The sequence below is a fragment of the Carassius gibelio genome, chromosome A7 (assembly GCF_023724105.1).
Source record: "Carassius gibelio isolate Cgi1373 ecotype wild population from Czech Republic chromosome A7, carGib1.2-hapl.c, whole genome shotgun sequence".
NCBI lineage: Eukaryota > Metazoa > Chordata > Actinopteri > Cypriniformes > Cyprinidae > Carassius > Carassius gibelio.
The window spans coordinates 11,812,366-11,827,109 of NC_068377.1; the positions used below are offsets into that span (position 1 = coordinate 11,812,366).

The following is a 14,744-nucleotide window of genomic DNA, read 5'->3' on the forward strand; positions in this document are numbered from 1 at the left end:
GAAAACAACCAATCAGAGCTGCGGTCCGTAATTTTTTTATGTGTTCAAAATTTACAAAATGTATATAATACTTGAGTACACCATGAATCCATTTTCCAAACTGTGTTTTTAGCTTGTCTTGAATCACTAGGGTGCACCTATAATAAGTGTTTATATTCGGACTATTTTAGATTGCTTCGGGGGTACCGCGGCAGAGTAACCCAGTACCTTTGTGATTCTTCATAGACATAAACAGAGAGAAGTAGTTCCGGATACAATGTTCTTCCGCAAGACGCAAGCAGTTCTGTTTATTAACCGCTAGAGCGTCAAAAGTTCCCTACCGCAGCTTTAAAGGCTGAAATTTGAGGTTTACCATTTTATGAAACCTTTTCAAAGCTTTATTTGAACATTTCGTACATGTTATTAGATAAACTTTTGTCAGCCACATTGTCCCTGAAAATAATTGGTAATGTTATCGTTTTAGTGCTTACGCAAACAAAAAGTATTTTTTGTTTGTTTGTTTTTTTGTTGATTTCAAATATAAACTTGATTCAACTATTTATGTGTCAGTACTTTTTGAAAATTTCCAGCACATTTTAACAATACCATGATAATACTGATAATCGTGATCATTTTGGTTACAATATTTGTGATAAGAAATGTTCATGCCGTTTCATCTCTATTCTTTGATAAGGTAAATATCTTTACTCGTTTTCTGTAGCAGATGTTTGAACAATGTTTCTATTAAACAATGTTTCTATTACATTGTTATCCTGTTAAATACAAATTCTGCCATATTAAAAAATACTTTATGACATGACATCCATATGCTACTTGACTAAAAAAGAAATAATGTGTAGTTAATAGATTAGACTAACATAAGGCTGCTTTAGCCTTACCCTGGAGTTGGTTCACTCTCCATCTGTGAATCTAAGCAAGTAAATATTAAATAAATTAGCATTATATTATGGTGTATTGCGAACTCACAGGCTGACGATAGAAAGATATGACTGTGGAGGATATTGCCCAATAACTACCCAGGTTATTAACTGTGAATAAAATAGACCGTAGAAAAGATGCATCATGACAAAGTCCTAGAAGTTGAGTAGATCTGCCAAAGATTTTAATGTGAAAGATCTTACCGACAAAATTGCTTACTGCAGAGCTCAAGGTAGAGTTTACCCTAGTATATGTATCACAGCAACTCTTGTTGAACAAATACTAACTCATAATATTAGATAAAACACCAAAATGCACTACTGGAGATTTGATTTGGTTACCTGGAGATCCATCAAATCCCTTAGCTCCAGGTGGCCCTCTGGGACCAGGAACACCACCAGCAGGGATTTCTCCTGGTGGACCTATGGGACCTACGGGACCAGGTATTCCATCCACACCTCGTTCTCCCTTTATGCCAGGATAACCGTTCTGTCCATCATTACCTAAGGAAAAATACATTAGTGCTACTGCTTGCTATCTAGCGTGACTTACAATATCTAAAATGGTTGGGGCTAATAATGTTGGCAGTAGATTTGAGAAAACTAGTGAAAACATCTCATCAAACTTACCAGGCCTCCCTGATAAACCAGGTGCACCAGGTTGACCTTTGTCTCCTGGTTGTCCTGGTCTCCCTGGAGAACCTGGACCTCCAGGGGTGGCTCCAAGGACCACACCGGGTTCTCCCTTAGCTCCTGGCAAACCTGGTAAACCATCTCTTCCTGGAGGCCCTTGAAAGCCAGCATTAGTTGTTCCTGGTAAACCTGGATCTCCTCTGGGTCCGGGGAAACCTAATCACAAGTTAGACAATTTAAAATTGTGCAAACACATTAGGGAAATTGCAGTGTAAAATGGTTCATTGTCTCTTCTCAGTAGAGATAAGATGTAGGAAGCACTGCTTACACAGAAGTCAATTTCAAACTTCTGTTGCTCAACAAGGTGATTTTATTTTTACCAACTTTAAAATGAGCAAAACTTGCACGGGGAAGTTTTTTGCACTCCTGCGAAACTCCCAATCATAAGGATTCCTATTGGAATTACTGGATTTTGCATGCAAATTTAAGAGTAAATGTGACTGCCCCTTAATGCAATGTAATGCATTGTAATGCATTTGGAATTATAGTTTTAAATATATGGCTAGCCCAAACAAGCTGAGCAATTACGGTGCATACAATTTGTGGTTAGATGGAGTATCCTGTCACATTTGAGGCCGTAATCTTACCCTGAGGTCCTGGCCGACCTCCAGAGCCTGGTTCTCCTCTCTCACCCTTTGGCCCATCAAACCCTGAGCGCCCTCTCCCTCCTGGGTAACCAGACTGACCCTTTGGTCCTAATATTTATATACATACAAACATGCAAAAGAACATGTAAAAGCTATTTAAATGTTAAATTACTCTTTATAGTTCAATTATTAATTTTCTATTTTAATATACTTAATTACCTGGCACCCCAGGATTTCCAGAGTATCCTTGATCTCCAAGTTCACCAGGAATCCTGCAGGGAAGTGGTGTTCCTGTTGACACCCATATCATTGTTAGTAACATATAAAAATGGTCAAAGATGGCCCAGTCCACACCCATTCCCTGCAACTAACCACGACAAATCAAGTGTTAAAATATGGGTGTTTGCGTTAAGCTGGGGACACACTACACGACCGGTTGAAGCATCCTAAGACTGAACTCAACACATTTAAAGACTGTTTCCATCGACTTGAGCAGATTCTAGTCTTTGACGGTCAGTGATGAGCACTAACCTAATGAACTGGTGCGTCACGACTGGACAAATTCTGCCAAACTAAAAAACAAGCTAAAAAAACACAAACAAAAAAACCCCATCCCGCCCCACCAAAGACAACAAAGCGGACAACACTTATTAGCATGCCTATTATTAACATATTGGCTGTTTATTAGTGCTTATAAGGTACATATAATGCATGACATCCATAATCCTACCCAATACCCTAAACTTAACAACTACCTTAAAAACTATTAATAAGCAGCAAATAAGGAGTTAATTGATGCAAAAGTCATAGTTAATGGTTAGTTAATAGTGAGAATTGGATCTTAAATAAAGTGTGACCAAAATCTTTGTGAAAACGACTGGTAACAACTGGTTCTTGAATTCTAAGATTATAATCTTTAGACACCACAAACTATGCGATTTTTCATTCAACACCAAATTACATTCATATTCAGCATGACAAGTCATGTAGTGTGTTCTCAGCTTTAATTGTTAGTAAAAATATATCTGAATATCTGGTGTAACTATGAAATTACATTGCAGTCCAGCATTATAATTTCATGAACTGTCCTGACAATGAGAATGATTCCAAAACATGTATGAACTGAAACACAGGACACAGCACATTTTAATGTGGTTGACGAGAGATCTGTCATATGCTGTCGATAACCACAGAAGTTTTTCAGTTTTCTTTTATGCTCATGCTTAAACGTTAACAGGTTATTGGCAACGTGCTTGTTACTAAGTTATTATAGGAACACATACTGTTTAGCACAATTATGCTTATCATGTTCTCATTGTTGGCTAAGCCGTTTTATAGGGGGGGAAAAAGAGAGCATCTACAAAGGTTAAGAGTGCATAGAGAATCAGTAAGGCCTGGACAAAGACTGGTCCTAGAGTGGGAGATACACAGACCAATGTTCCACTGATGGCTGGAGGACAGCTGTTTGACGAAGTGCTTCAGTTTATCTAAGTTGCTGACGGAGGGACAGAGGTAGAGTATGGAGCTAATCCTTTCAATAGATCAAGGCACGCCACTTCTAACTGATCTTAGAATTGAACATACTGTACTACGTCAATGTGTTGGGGGTTTTAAACTTCAGTGAGGTTTGCTTGTGGACAGCTCAGAATCTTAACCCTTCAGATCACAGCATGCCACCAAAATAATGTTCAGGACCTCGACAATAATCTTAATCAAACAGAGTGGTCCTGACTGAAATTATATTAATTAAAGTACTTTAATTATTATTTTAATACCTCTTTTGTTGGATCTGTCCATCCATTTGGGTACGATGCAAAAGTGTTTGTTGTCTTTACATGGTCATAACAGGGCATATTGGAAATACAGTAATGCTAGTAAGTGAGAGGGCTTTATTCGTAACTGCATCCATCTAGGTTCATTATAACACATAACAGTCTGTATTTAAGTGCTGCAATTTATTGCTGTATAGACTTCACAGATATTCACTTTATGTCAATGTAGAGGCGATATTTGTTTGTGAAGGATAAGCCAAAATAACTTCTGTGGTAATCGATGATACATGATGGGTGTCTGTGCCCAAGGTGAACAAGTGTTGGGACTAATGTTGTGTCACTACAAAGGGTTTGCAAAGCAAATTTGAGAAATGGGCTTTTGATGGTGTACTTGAATCTGATAAAAGTTTATTTTCATACTCAAAAAAATAAACTAAATAACCACATATGCCCCCAGTAAAGTCAGTATTGAAGGGCTTATAACATGCACAAAGATTGTTAAATGATTGGCAAGTCAAGAGGGCCGTTACATGGCAACTACCACGTTTCCAGAATGGCAAGACTAACTGGATTAGACACCTCAAGCAACAGGGAAGTCATAATGAAGGTCAAGTATGTTGGTTTAGGTTTGGTGGACACTCCACAGTTAAGCTGTCTGATACAGTTAGGCCATTGGAAAATGTTGGTTTATTTTGTACTGGCTGCAGCTCTGGGCTTCACATCTCACCTCCCTCTTCCAAAGAGGCACCGTAAAGCCCTGCCCGCCCACAGCTGTCACCTAGTCGGACAACATGCAAGGGCAAGAGAGATTGCAAGAGAAGCTGTCAATCAATTGGTTGATGAATCAGTTCATTCGGGCAGCATCAATAAGCAATCAAATGCATAAGCATGAAAATGTTTGTACCTTTAGTAGAGAATTAAAAAGTAAAAAAAAAACAAACAAAAAAACAGCACATTCGGTTAAAGCAGTGAAAATAAAGAAATCAAGAGAGGAACATGTGCATGGCTGTGTCAATGCCATTCCATTACTAAGAGGGAGAGATGGAGACCATGCAGAGAAGTGAAAGGATTTGGTGATTCAGACATGGATGTTAAGACTTGTTATGATTTAATTGCAACTGCTCAATTTCTCTCTGAATGGAATGGCTTGCAAATAGGTCAAAAGTTCTGTTAGCACAGGCAAAATATAAAGATTCATTTGCATTGCCATTCACTCTCACATGTCCAAAGCTTGTCAAGATGAGGTATAGCAACCTCTAAATTGAATCTCTTTTAGCCCAGCTCATCTTATTATGTTTAATATTGTACTCTAAACTCACAAAACAAGCTAAATATGCTAAGTGGGCCTCATTAGGAAATTGAGAAGGCTTTGATTGACAAAATATCACCTTCTTTTGTGTACATCCAATTTACTGTATATGAACATTATTTAAAAAATGAGTTATTTAATAAATGTATCATACACAATACATGCAAGATTTTTAATCAGTACTAATAACTGAAAAAATATCACAATCTGTATCATTTTTTTTAAATAATGAAATATTTTAGACTGTGTACTTATTGTTAAAGCATTACTGAGGTGTTTCTTCTACTTACCTGGAGAACCTGGAGGTCCAGGTGTTCCAGGAAGACCATTGAATCCAGGATCACCTTGTGACCCTTTGATTCCAGCTACACCAGGATAGCCAATACCAGGTACACCCCTGTCACCAGGACGACCTTTGGACCCTGGAAAACCAGGAAAACCTTTATCTCCAGTCACCCCAAAACCAGGCTCCCCCTGAAAGAAAGAACTTAAAAATGTAAGTATCTCATTGGTGGAAAGCCAGAATCAGAATTAATACAAGCAATAAGAACCACACGTCTTCTTTGGCAGTAACTACAGAGGTGATTCAATAAAATGACAGTGAAAAAAAGGAAAATAAGGAAAAGGAATATCTACTCACAGGTGGGCCTGGTTGTCCAGGAAAGCCAGGAGATCCATCCCTTCCAGTGTTACCGCTTTCTCCAAGTGGTCCAGGAGGACCCCGTTGACCCATATCACCTTTTTGTCCTCTACCTTCTGGGATATTCTGAGTATTACCTTTCTCTCCTTTACGACCCCTAAAGCCTCTTTCACCTGCACGACCCTAAAACGAAAAGCAAAGTGACCTATAATTGTAAACAATTTTGGAAGTTGTTGTTTCTCAAGGATTAATAAGATAACATGTAATTTTATGCATTGCACCTGACAACAAAACCTTTAACCTTGGCAGTGAACTTTTGTGATTTATATTGCTCCACTACTAAGTTGCTACTTCTCCATGCAACATTATTCAGTTCCCCCCGAATATCTTACATCAAGGCCTTGTGGACCTCGGGGTCCTGGGAAGCCTGCATCACCAATTTCTCCCTTCACACCATTGAGGCCTGCAATACCCGGGGAACCCGGAGACCCTTGAGGTCCCTGTGCACCAATCGTTCCTCCACCCAAACAGTTGCAGTCACCATTTTCTCCTGCAAAGAATAGAGTCAAGTAGGAAAAAGGTCTAAGTGTGCCATTCAACATATTTGTCTAAATGAAACCTTATACTTCTCTTTTCAGTTCTACAATTAAGTGCCCTACCTTTAAACCCTTTAAAGCCTCTGTCTCCAGGAAATCCTCTTGGACCAGGCCGACCTGGAAAACCAGGTGGTCCAGCGGAGGACGGGTTTGCTAGATAGAAAAAATTAAATAAGAGTGGCAACCTGCAGCTGCTACCCTAAGGATCTATTTCTGTTCAATGTGACCCACAAAAAAATATTTCTTGATGGGATCTAATTTGGCAAATTCTTAAGTTTCATTAAATCATCTTCTGCAAAGGCTTACGTTTCCTGCCCGGTGGTCCAGGGAGACCTGGAGGTCCAGGAAGGCCCTGATTTCCAGGAAGACCTTCAAGACCATAAGAATTCTGACCTGGGTTTCCCCTTTGTCCTTTGGGTCCACGACTACCGGGGAACCCAGGATTGCCTGGACGACCTGAATAGAAAACCAAGACTCGCAGTTATCATCATACTGACACAGATTCTTGGCACTAGAATGTGGATGACAGCTAGGGCATTGCAATGACTTGCTAAGACGTTTTGAGTGGTTGTTCATATGCAGCTATGCAGTTGTTTTAATGAATAAATAATATACAGCAAAATGAGTTTTGTTCAACCAATTACTGAATCAAAAGCCATTAAAAAGTCTTTATAAACACATTGTGCAAGAACTGTTTTAAACGTATTACTGAATTTGTCATTAATGGACAATGTTACTGCATTTCTTTTTCTCTCCATCTGCTCTTTGGTCAGTTTGGTGTGTTGCAATTTTATTTCTTGAGCATGTTTTACGGTTGTTCATTTGCCATGCGCTCTTGTTTTGTCATTTTGAGGGGAGCACATAGATTCTGTCATGTTTGTTTCTATGTACCATGTGCTCTCCAGTCTAATATGTTGACCCTGGATTCTTGCTTCTAAAGTAATACTGTAGAACATTCTCTTTAACAAGCTGTATGATTTGAGCCATAAAGCCTTAGAATCCAAAAGTTTTTCACTAGTACCTGTTAAAATAGCAGGCACTCCAGGAGCACCAGGCAGACCAGGAAGCCCTGGAACACCCGTATCTCCCGTTATCCCCGGATAACCAGGAAAGCCAGGATCACCTGGAGGACCTAGGTACAAGTAAATTGAATAATCTATGAAGATTGTACATCAGCATACACACGAGTGATCATGTGTGAGAAATTAGAAGAAGCAATTACCACATATAGGGCTGGACAATTGTGCAAAAAAATGAAATCTTGATTTTTCAAGAATGTTTGACCTAACTAGTCAACTAAAAAAAAATTAACTACTACACGATTTAAGTTTCTTTTTCTTTATTAACCCTTTAGTTAAAGAAACTACTATTCCAAGTGCAGCACATATTAAGTTGTCAACATGATGTAAATGTTAAACAAATCACTTATCTTTGCTGAAAAGATGCAAAAACTACAACTATTTCTTGAACAAACCTGACTTATACATATTATGTGTTCAGAAATAATACGAGGAAAATTACTTTAGAAAATCTCAAAAGTCAAAGTGACTTTAGGTATAACATGAGCAGACTTTTATTAACTATAAATGTTCTTTAAAAACAACAGCGGCTTTCAGCCTGTCACCATGATGCAAACATAAAATATCAGACAGAAAATAGTAGTTATTTGCGGGTTTTTTATTAGATTGCACAGCTTTTCCATAATTTTTCCTGTGTAAACATGGATTGTTGCGCTCGCACTCATCTTTGACTTTGTCAACACAAAAGCCCATTCTTTGTGAATAGTGTTTAGTGCTATATTTATGGTCCTTCACAGAGCACGTCACACTTGAGTGGCTAATCACGTGCGCCGACGTGGTTGAATAATTTTTTTCTCTTTACTGTTATCACCGGCATATTATCAAAGTTTCCAGTTCTTACATTTGGTAATATTTCTATTCAAAATCACGATTCCTAAAAAATTTAATCATGGCAAAACAATCAATTTGAAATAATCTATACAATCAGTAAATCGCCCAGTCATACCCTTATGAAACAAAAATATATTGCAGTATATTGGAAAATATCATGTAATATATCAGGCATATATTCTTATAAATATAAATTTTTTCAATATATTGAAAGCGGCAATCATTTGTATATTTTGCAATATATTATATAATATATGTATCATCAATACATTATAAAATGTATTCAAATATATAAAATATTAGAAAATAAAAAGGAAAATAATATATTACAATATATCATAATATATTTTAAGAAATATATTGGTAAATATATTTTACTTTCGTAAGGGTAACGACATATTAGATCATGGAAGTGTATAAAAATGAAAAACGTTTCATAAAAATAAATTCAACCTCTATGAATGAAATAATGGTGCTTCCTGATACCTTTAATTCCAGCTTCTGGTTCCACAATTGGCCCAGGTGGACCTGGGTCTCCCCTGTCACCCTAAAAAATATATTTACAATATGCTATTGTGTAACATATTTCTGTTTTGAAATACATATTTGTGTTTTTCCTGTTCCCTGTTCTTACTTTTGTGCCAGTAAAACCTGGTTGTCCCAGAAAACCCTGAGGTCCAGGGAAGCCCTACAGAGGAGACAGAGGATGGTTGGTATCTAATGAAGATATAAGAGGAAAACTGTTTAAAGTAAAGCATTTCGTATCTTACTTTTATCCCAGGAAGGCCAGGAGGACCGTTCAGACCAGGTGGACCCTGCCATGTCGAACAATACATAAGAAGAAATTTTGATTTAAAACAAATAAAAAATAAATGTAAAATGTATACTTTATTTTCTTATACAGTATAAACAAACAAAAGATGATATGTAAAATGTTCTGAAATGTTGTACCCTATGCTGAATCACAAAATGTAGCAGTAACATCACCTACCCTTAAGCCTGGTAAGCCCAGGATTCCCTTTTCTCCGGTTTCACCTCTATACCAAAATGGGCCCTATATATGCACAAGAAATGTGAATGTCAGTTTTAAACAACAACATACAGTATCAAACATGAATTAGGGTAACAAGCTGTCTTTGATTACTCACTGGTGGCCCTGGTCCCCCTGGAAAACCTGGAGTACCACCATAGCCTTTATCACCCTGAGGAAGAGAGAGAGAGAGCAGAAAGTAGAATGAGAATTCATAATGTCACATTTTGATATCAAAAAAACAACTGGGCTTGGGATTAAGTGGCTTTTACACCTGAAAATCAACTGAGCTTTCAAGATATTTAAACGTAAAAAAAAAAATTCTCCATATTTTAGCAATTCAATGACACTGATATTTCTATGGTGAAGACGTTACAAAATATTTAATACAATGTGCAGCAATTTATTGTTGTACACAATTCTATGCATGAAATCTACAGATTTCAATTCAGTTGAAAACCGTGTGCTGGGACATGGGCTCCAAATTAAACAAACAAGAATCTTGCATTTTAAAACCTACATAATAAAAATCAAAAATATAAAAAATACAATAAAAACAGTACTGTGACATACAGTATTATATCAAATAACTGCTTTCTATTTTGTTTGGTGCTTAAGAAACATTTTGTATCGTTATGAATGCAGAAAACAGTTGAGCAGCTTAACATACTATTAACTAAAATTCTGCTTTGTGGAAACTGTTATAATTTTTTCTGGATTGTTTGATGAATAGAACATTCAAAAATAACAGAAAGTGATTGAAATATAAATCTTTTGTAACATTATAAATGTCACTGTTGTCATTTGAGATAAAAGTATTTATATATATATAAAAAAAAAATCATAATAATAGTGTAAATCATTAAAGGGTTACTCCACCCCAAAATGAAAATGTTGTCATTAATCACTTACCCCCATTTCGTTCCAAACCCGTAAAAACTTCTTTAGTCCTCGGAACACAATTTAAATTATTTTAGATGAAAACCTAGGATTGAGACCCATTGACTGCCTTTGTATCCTTTGTATAGAAAACGTATCCTTGTGTCACGGCTGACACAGAATAGCATATGCTGCTTGCGTACAGTGGATATTCTCCAAAATGATGCTATGGTGATGAGGAGTGACACATAGCAGACGAATTGTTGAATAAATTCGTTATTTATGTTTTCTTCACGTACAAAAGTATTCTCATCAATTCATAACGTTACAGTTCAACCACTGATGGCAGATGGACTATTATGAAGATGTCTTCCATACTTTTCTGGACCTTGACAATGTAATTTACTTGGCAGTCAATGGGACAGACACAAGCCTCCTGATTTTCATCCAAAATATCTCAAATTGGGTTCCGAAGATGAACAAAGATTTTACGGGTTTGGAACGACACAGGGTTAAGTGATTAATGAAAAAATAATAATTTTGGGGTGGAGTAACCCTTTAAATTGAGGTATACGGTTTCAAAAAAAGAATTTAACATTTGAACCACACTTTCACACAAATGTATTACTTGCATTTAATGTTTTAAAACAAGATATTATCTACCAATACCTATATTATATGATTAATTATATTTATACATTTGTAAGCATGGCTGAAGTGTCCCTTAAGGGCCACTGTAAATATGCACACATAATTGAAGCATTTTGGAACATGTGAATGAAATCACCAACAAATATGAAGACTTTACGGACACCAGCCTCAATGTTCACCACAGGGTGAAGTATGGCATGAATACATCAAGAACAAAGTGGACATCACCCTCTTGGAAAGCAGGTCTGAGGTACAAGGGGACAAAGAAACTGTAGAAAAGATTTTGAGGAGGACGGTGTCGATTGACTTCATCCTGGGTTTAGATCCTCACAGCTGTGTTTTCCTCACAAACCTTAGTTCCTTTGTCTCCTTTTAGAAAGCCAACAAGCTCCACCACTCCATTGACCAGTGGGCAGCCTGGGTCACCGGGTGGGCCCACATCTCCCTGACATGGTAACCAAGGAAGAGAGATTTTTTTTTTTTTTATGTGGGACAAGATGAGGTGTGATGGGGAAGCTGTTTGTAGACGGTAGCAGCGGAGCATGTTGAAGAGGCATGTGGTAAGTTTTTTGCATTTTGAAGAAGGACGTTAAGAGGACTGTGACCACTGCCGGAGCAGCACGGAGATCAGGGTGAGGAGGAGATGATTGGACATTGGCTGAATGAAGGAGCTTTGATAATTAACCACATATTTAAAACAATAAATGTGCCTTTATCTCTCCCCATTCAATCAATATGCAACTAAACATACATGATGTGTATTCAGAAAACATTCTCATAATCAAGGTGTTTACAAATGTCAGTCCCAATTGATAAACTGTCAGAATGTTCCAGACCATTTCCCTGGAGTGATGATGTGGCTCAGTGCCCTCTAATGCTCCTCCTAATGCTCTCTCACCCACCATCCACACCATCTCACCCTGGAAGTGCCCCTCCCTGGGTTGGCATCACTGCTCCCCTGTGCATTACCTTCTCTCCTTTGTAGATAGTGCTTATTGCTGGTGCGTTAAACTGAACGGCTGGACTGCCCCTGAGTCCTGCTGGACCAAGATCCCCCTGAGATCCACAACACAGACATTTGACACATTAGAGTCCAGGATTTTATCAGAGAGAGAGAGAGATAAAGAAAGAGTTTTGGTCAGGTTCAGTAAAAAGGGAAAGTGCAAAAGTAAGAAGGCAAAGAGAGAGAGAGGCAGTTAAAATGTTAAGATAAAAGAATCGGGACTGAAAACAAAGGGTAGTGAAATAGTGTGAGAACAACGGGCAGATCAACAAATAAAGGATGAATGATAAATCGCATGTGACTGTCATGTGCATCTCATGAGTATAGCCCATTCTGAGATTAATAGTACTAATAGTATTAATAGTAATCTCTATCACGTGCTTTCAGATGGAAATTATTCAAATGCATTTAATACATTGAGCCATAGATCAAGCTATGCGCGTTCACGACATGTTGTTGTCCTTGTTGATGATAAAATGTTATTTTATTGCTGTAATTAATTTATAGCATTAACAAGATGACCCGTTAAATTAATTTTGGAATCGATGACTGATGAATGTATTTTTAGTCCAGTGCCTGTATTTAAGATATCTGGATCAACTTACTATGTTGTGTATTTTCATCAGTTTCAATATGAAAAATAACTTTCGTATTGATTCAATGGATTTATAGCATTTTGAGTAAGAAAAAAATCATGGACTTATTGCACTTTAGGAAAAAAATAATAAAATTTGATAATAAATATTTTTTAAATCAAAACCTGAATTGGAATTTTTAATGTTATTATAACTTAAAGATGCTATGTGAAAGTGTGAAACAGAAAATAGTGTTTCCCTTTCAAGGGAATTTCGAACTGCGTCCTTTAGGGGTCTCTATGGGGAATGACTAGTCGCGACCCATGTCTGAAGCATACATTGAAGAAACACCAACAAGTTGGCCGGCGACAGTCCCTGATGTCTCTACCAATGTGACTTTAGAATAAATAGGCGCCAGGAGAACACGTCATTCTCTTCTTCATCTTCACTCACTGTTCTATTTGAAGCGTGCATTTGAACGTGGTAAGAGCGATCTGTCTCTAACAATCATGACTACTAGCAAAGCGTTTAGACGGTGTGCGCATCTGTGTATCGTTATTTGAAACCTGATGACACACAAGATATTTGCGGGGTTTTTTGGGTGAAGAGCACCATGCAATGTCTTTGAGAGAACAATCAGCGTGCATTGCAAGCATTTTTCAATAAAAAAGCTCCTCTCTCATTTGTCTCTCTTTTTGTAGAAAGAGAGGCAGCCATCTGCTTCCCGCGGTTCAGGACCCGCTGCTGCTGAGGCACGGAGGAGAATGAGGAGTTTAACCCTCTGGAGTCTAAGGGTATTTTTGGGGCCTTGAGAAGTTTTGTCATGCCCTGACATTTGTGCTTTTTTCAGTTTCTTATAAATATCTAAATGGGTAAAGTATAATATCACTGTAATCAGCACAAACTGGGCTATAATAATGTGTGAAATGCATGCATGTACATGATTGTATTTTTGAGAAAAAAAATGTTATGCATGGTTAGTGAAAAACTAAAAATGTTAAATCACTTGAATAAGGCAATAAAACACATACATAAAATTGGTTGCCGGAAAAGTTGAGAACTGGAGCTTGTAGCCTAGAATTTTTCAATCTGAATGATGTGAAAATCATCTTGTTTACTCACTCACAGAAAACAATATATTGATTTAAATTTTCTAAAACACTTTTTGTTGGTAAAAGTCATATGCGAGTAGGCGTCATATATATATTAGGGCTCATGATTTAACGCGTTGATTAGATTAATTATGGAAAAATATGCGTTAAAATTATTAATGCATTTACAAACTTGACCCACCCCAGACCTATGTGGATCATCTGCAATTTCATACAGTCGATTGATGACTTATATGAGGCAGGGCAACAACTTACTGTGTGATGGAGCCTAGAGAATATCCCTGAAATTCAAGATATGGGGCAAAATGCCCCTGTTTGAAATTTTGTCTCATATTTACATCACATAGTTAAGAAATATCACACGAGCTGTAGGCTAAGTGCAATATCACACAAGTGCAAATGTGATACTCATCTACAACAGTTCATTAAGAAGTTAATATTGTGTTATTTTAGATACAATGATGCCAAACACAGCAGCATTTCATTTCTTAATCCATGTTTTAAACGAATTTGATGAACCATTTGGGGCATTAAACTATTGGCCAAAGTTGTGTTGGATTTGAAGTGGTATTGCACAGACCAATCTTTGTATGGCATCAAAGTACCACAAGAGTGATTCAAAAGCACAAGGAGTCGTCTGCTCTCTAAACTCTTGCGGTACTTTGATGTCACACACTGGTCGGTCTGATAGGGATGATCCACTTCAAGTCGAACAAGCCTAATGATTCAATGAACTATTCATAAAGAACCATTTACTTCAGTTCTAAATTAATCCGCCATTTGAACGAATCAAATTAATGAATAAATGACTCAATGACTTATTCATTAAGACATTTACCACCACCTACTGGCAGTTTTAGTTTATTATTTAGAGTATTGTTTTATCAATAAATAATTTAATATTTTCATAGTAATAATAATAAAATTAAGAAAATAAATTATTAAAGTTATAGAATTCATTATAGATTCAGAATAGGGTGCTGACTTGCAGTGTTTCCTAAACACTCGTTGATATTATGTCCAGCTGGTATGATAGCCCTGGTTCTGGCTTCATACTGCCTGGATCATGC

At 37.1% G+C, this 14,744-nt stretch overlaps 1 protein-coding gene across 3 annotated transcripts in view; it reads right to left on the minus strand.

Moving 5' to 3' along the window:
* The window catches only part of LOC128017725 (collagen alpha-6(IV) chain), a 133,223-nt gene that overhangs the window by 13,183 nt on the left and 105,296 nt on the right, over positions 1 to 14,744 (minus strand). For 2 of the 3 annotated variants that reach the window (XM_052603184.1, XM_052603186.1), the window contains 17 exons: positions 11,954 to 12,040; positions 9,573 to 9,626; positions 9,416 to 9,478; positions 9,195 to 9,239; positions 9,059 to 9,112; positions 8,911 to 8,971; positions 7,536 to 7,646; positions 6,821 to 6,970; positions 6,578 to 6,667; positions 6,311 to 6,468; positions 5,919 to 6,101; positions 5,569 to 5,752; positions 4,697 to 4,747; positions 2,417 to 2,488; positions 2,198 to 2,305; positions 1,548 to 1,766; positions 1,260 to 1,421 (listed from right to left, as the gene is read on the minus strand). In XM_052603184.1, coding sequence (XP_052459144.1) covers positions 1,260 to 1,421; positions 1,548 to 1,766; positions 2,198 to 2,305; positions 2,417 to 2,488; positions 4,697 to 4,747; positions 5,569 to 5,752; positions 5,919 to 6,101; positions 6,311 to 6,468; positions 6,578 to 6,667; positions 6,821 to 6,970; positions 7,536 to 7,646; positions 8,911 to 8,971; positions 9,059 to 9,112; positions 9,195 to 9,239; positions 9,416 to 9,478; positions 9,573 to 9,626; positions 11,954 to 12,040 — 1,852 coding nt within the window. The remainder of the gene's footprint in view (positions 1 to 1,259; positions 1,422 to 1,547; positions 1,767 to 2,197; positions 2,306 to 2,416; positions 2,489 to 4,696; positions 4,748 to 5,568; positions 5,753 to 5,918; positions 6,102 to 6,310; positions 6,469 to 6,577; positions 6,668 to 6,820; positions 6,971 to 7,535; positions 7,647 to 8,910; positions 8,972 to 9,058; positions 9,113 to 9,194; positions 9,240 to 9,415; positions 9,479 to 9,572; positions 9,627 to 11,953; positions 12,041 to 14,744) is intronic. The other variant, XM_052603185.1, reaches the window with a different exon arrangement.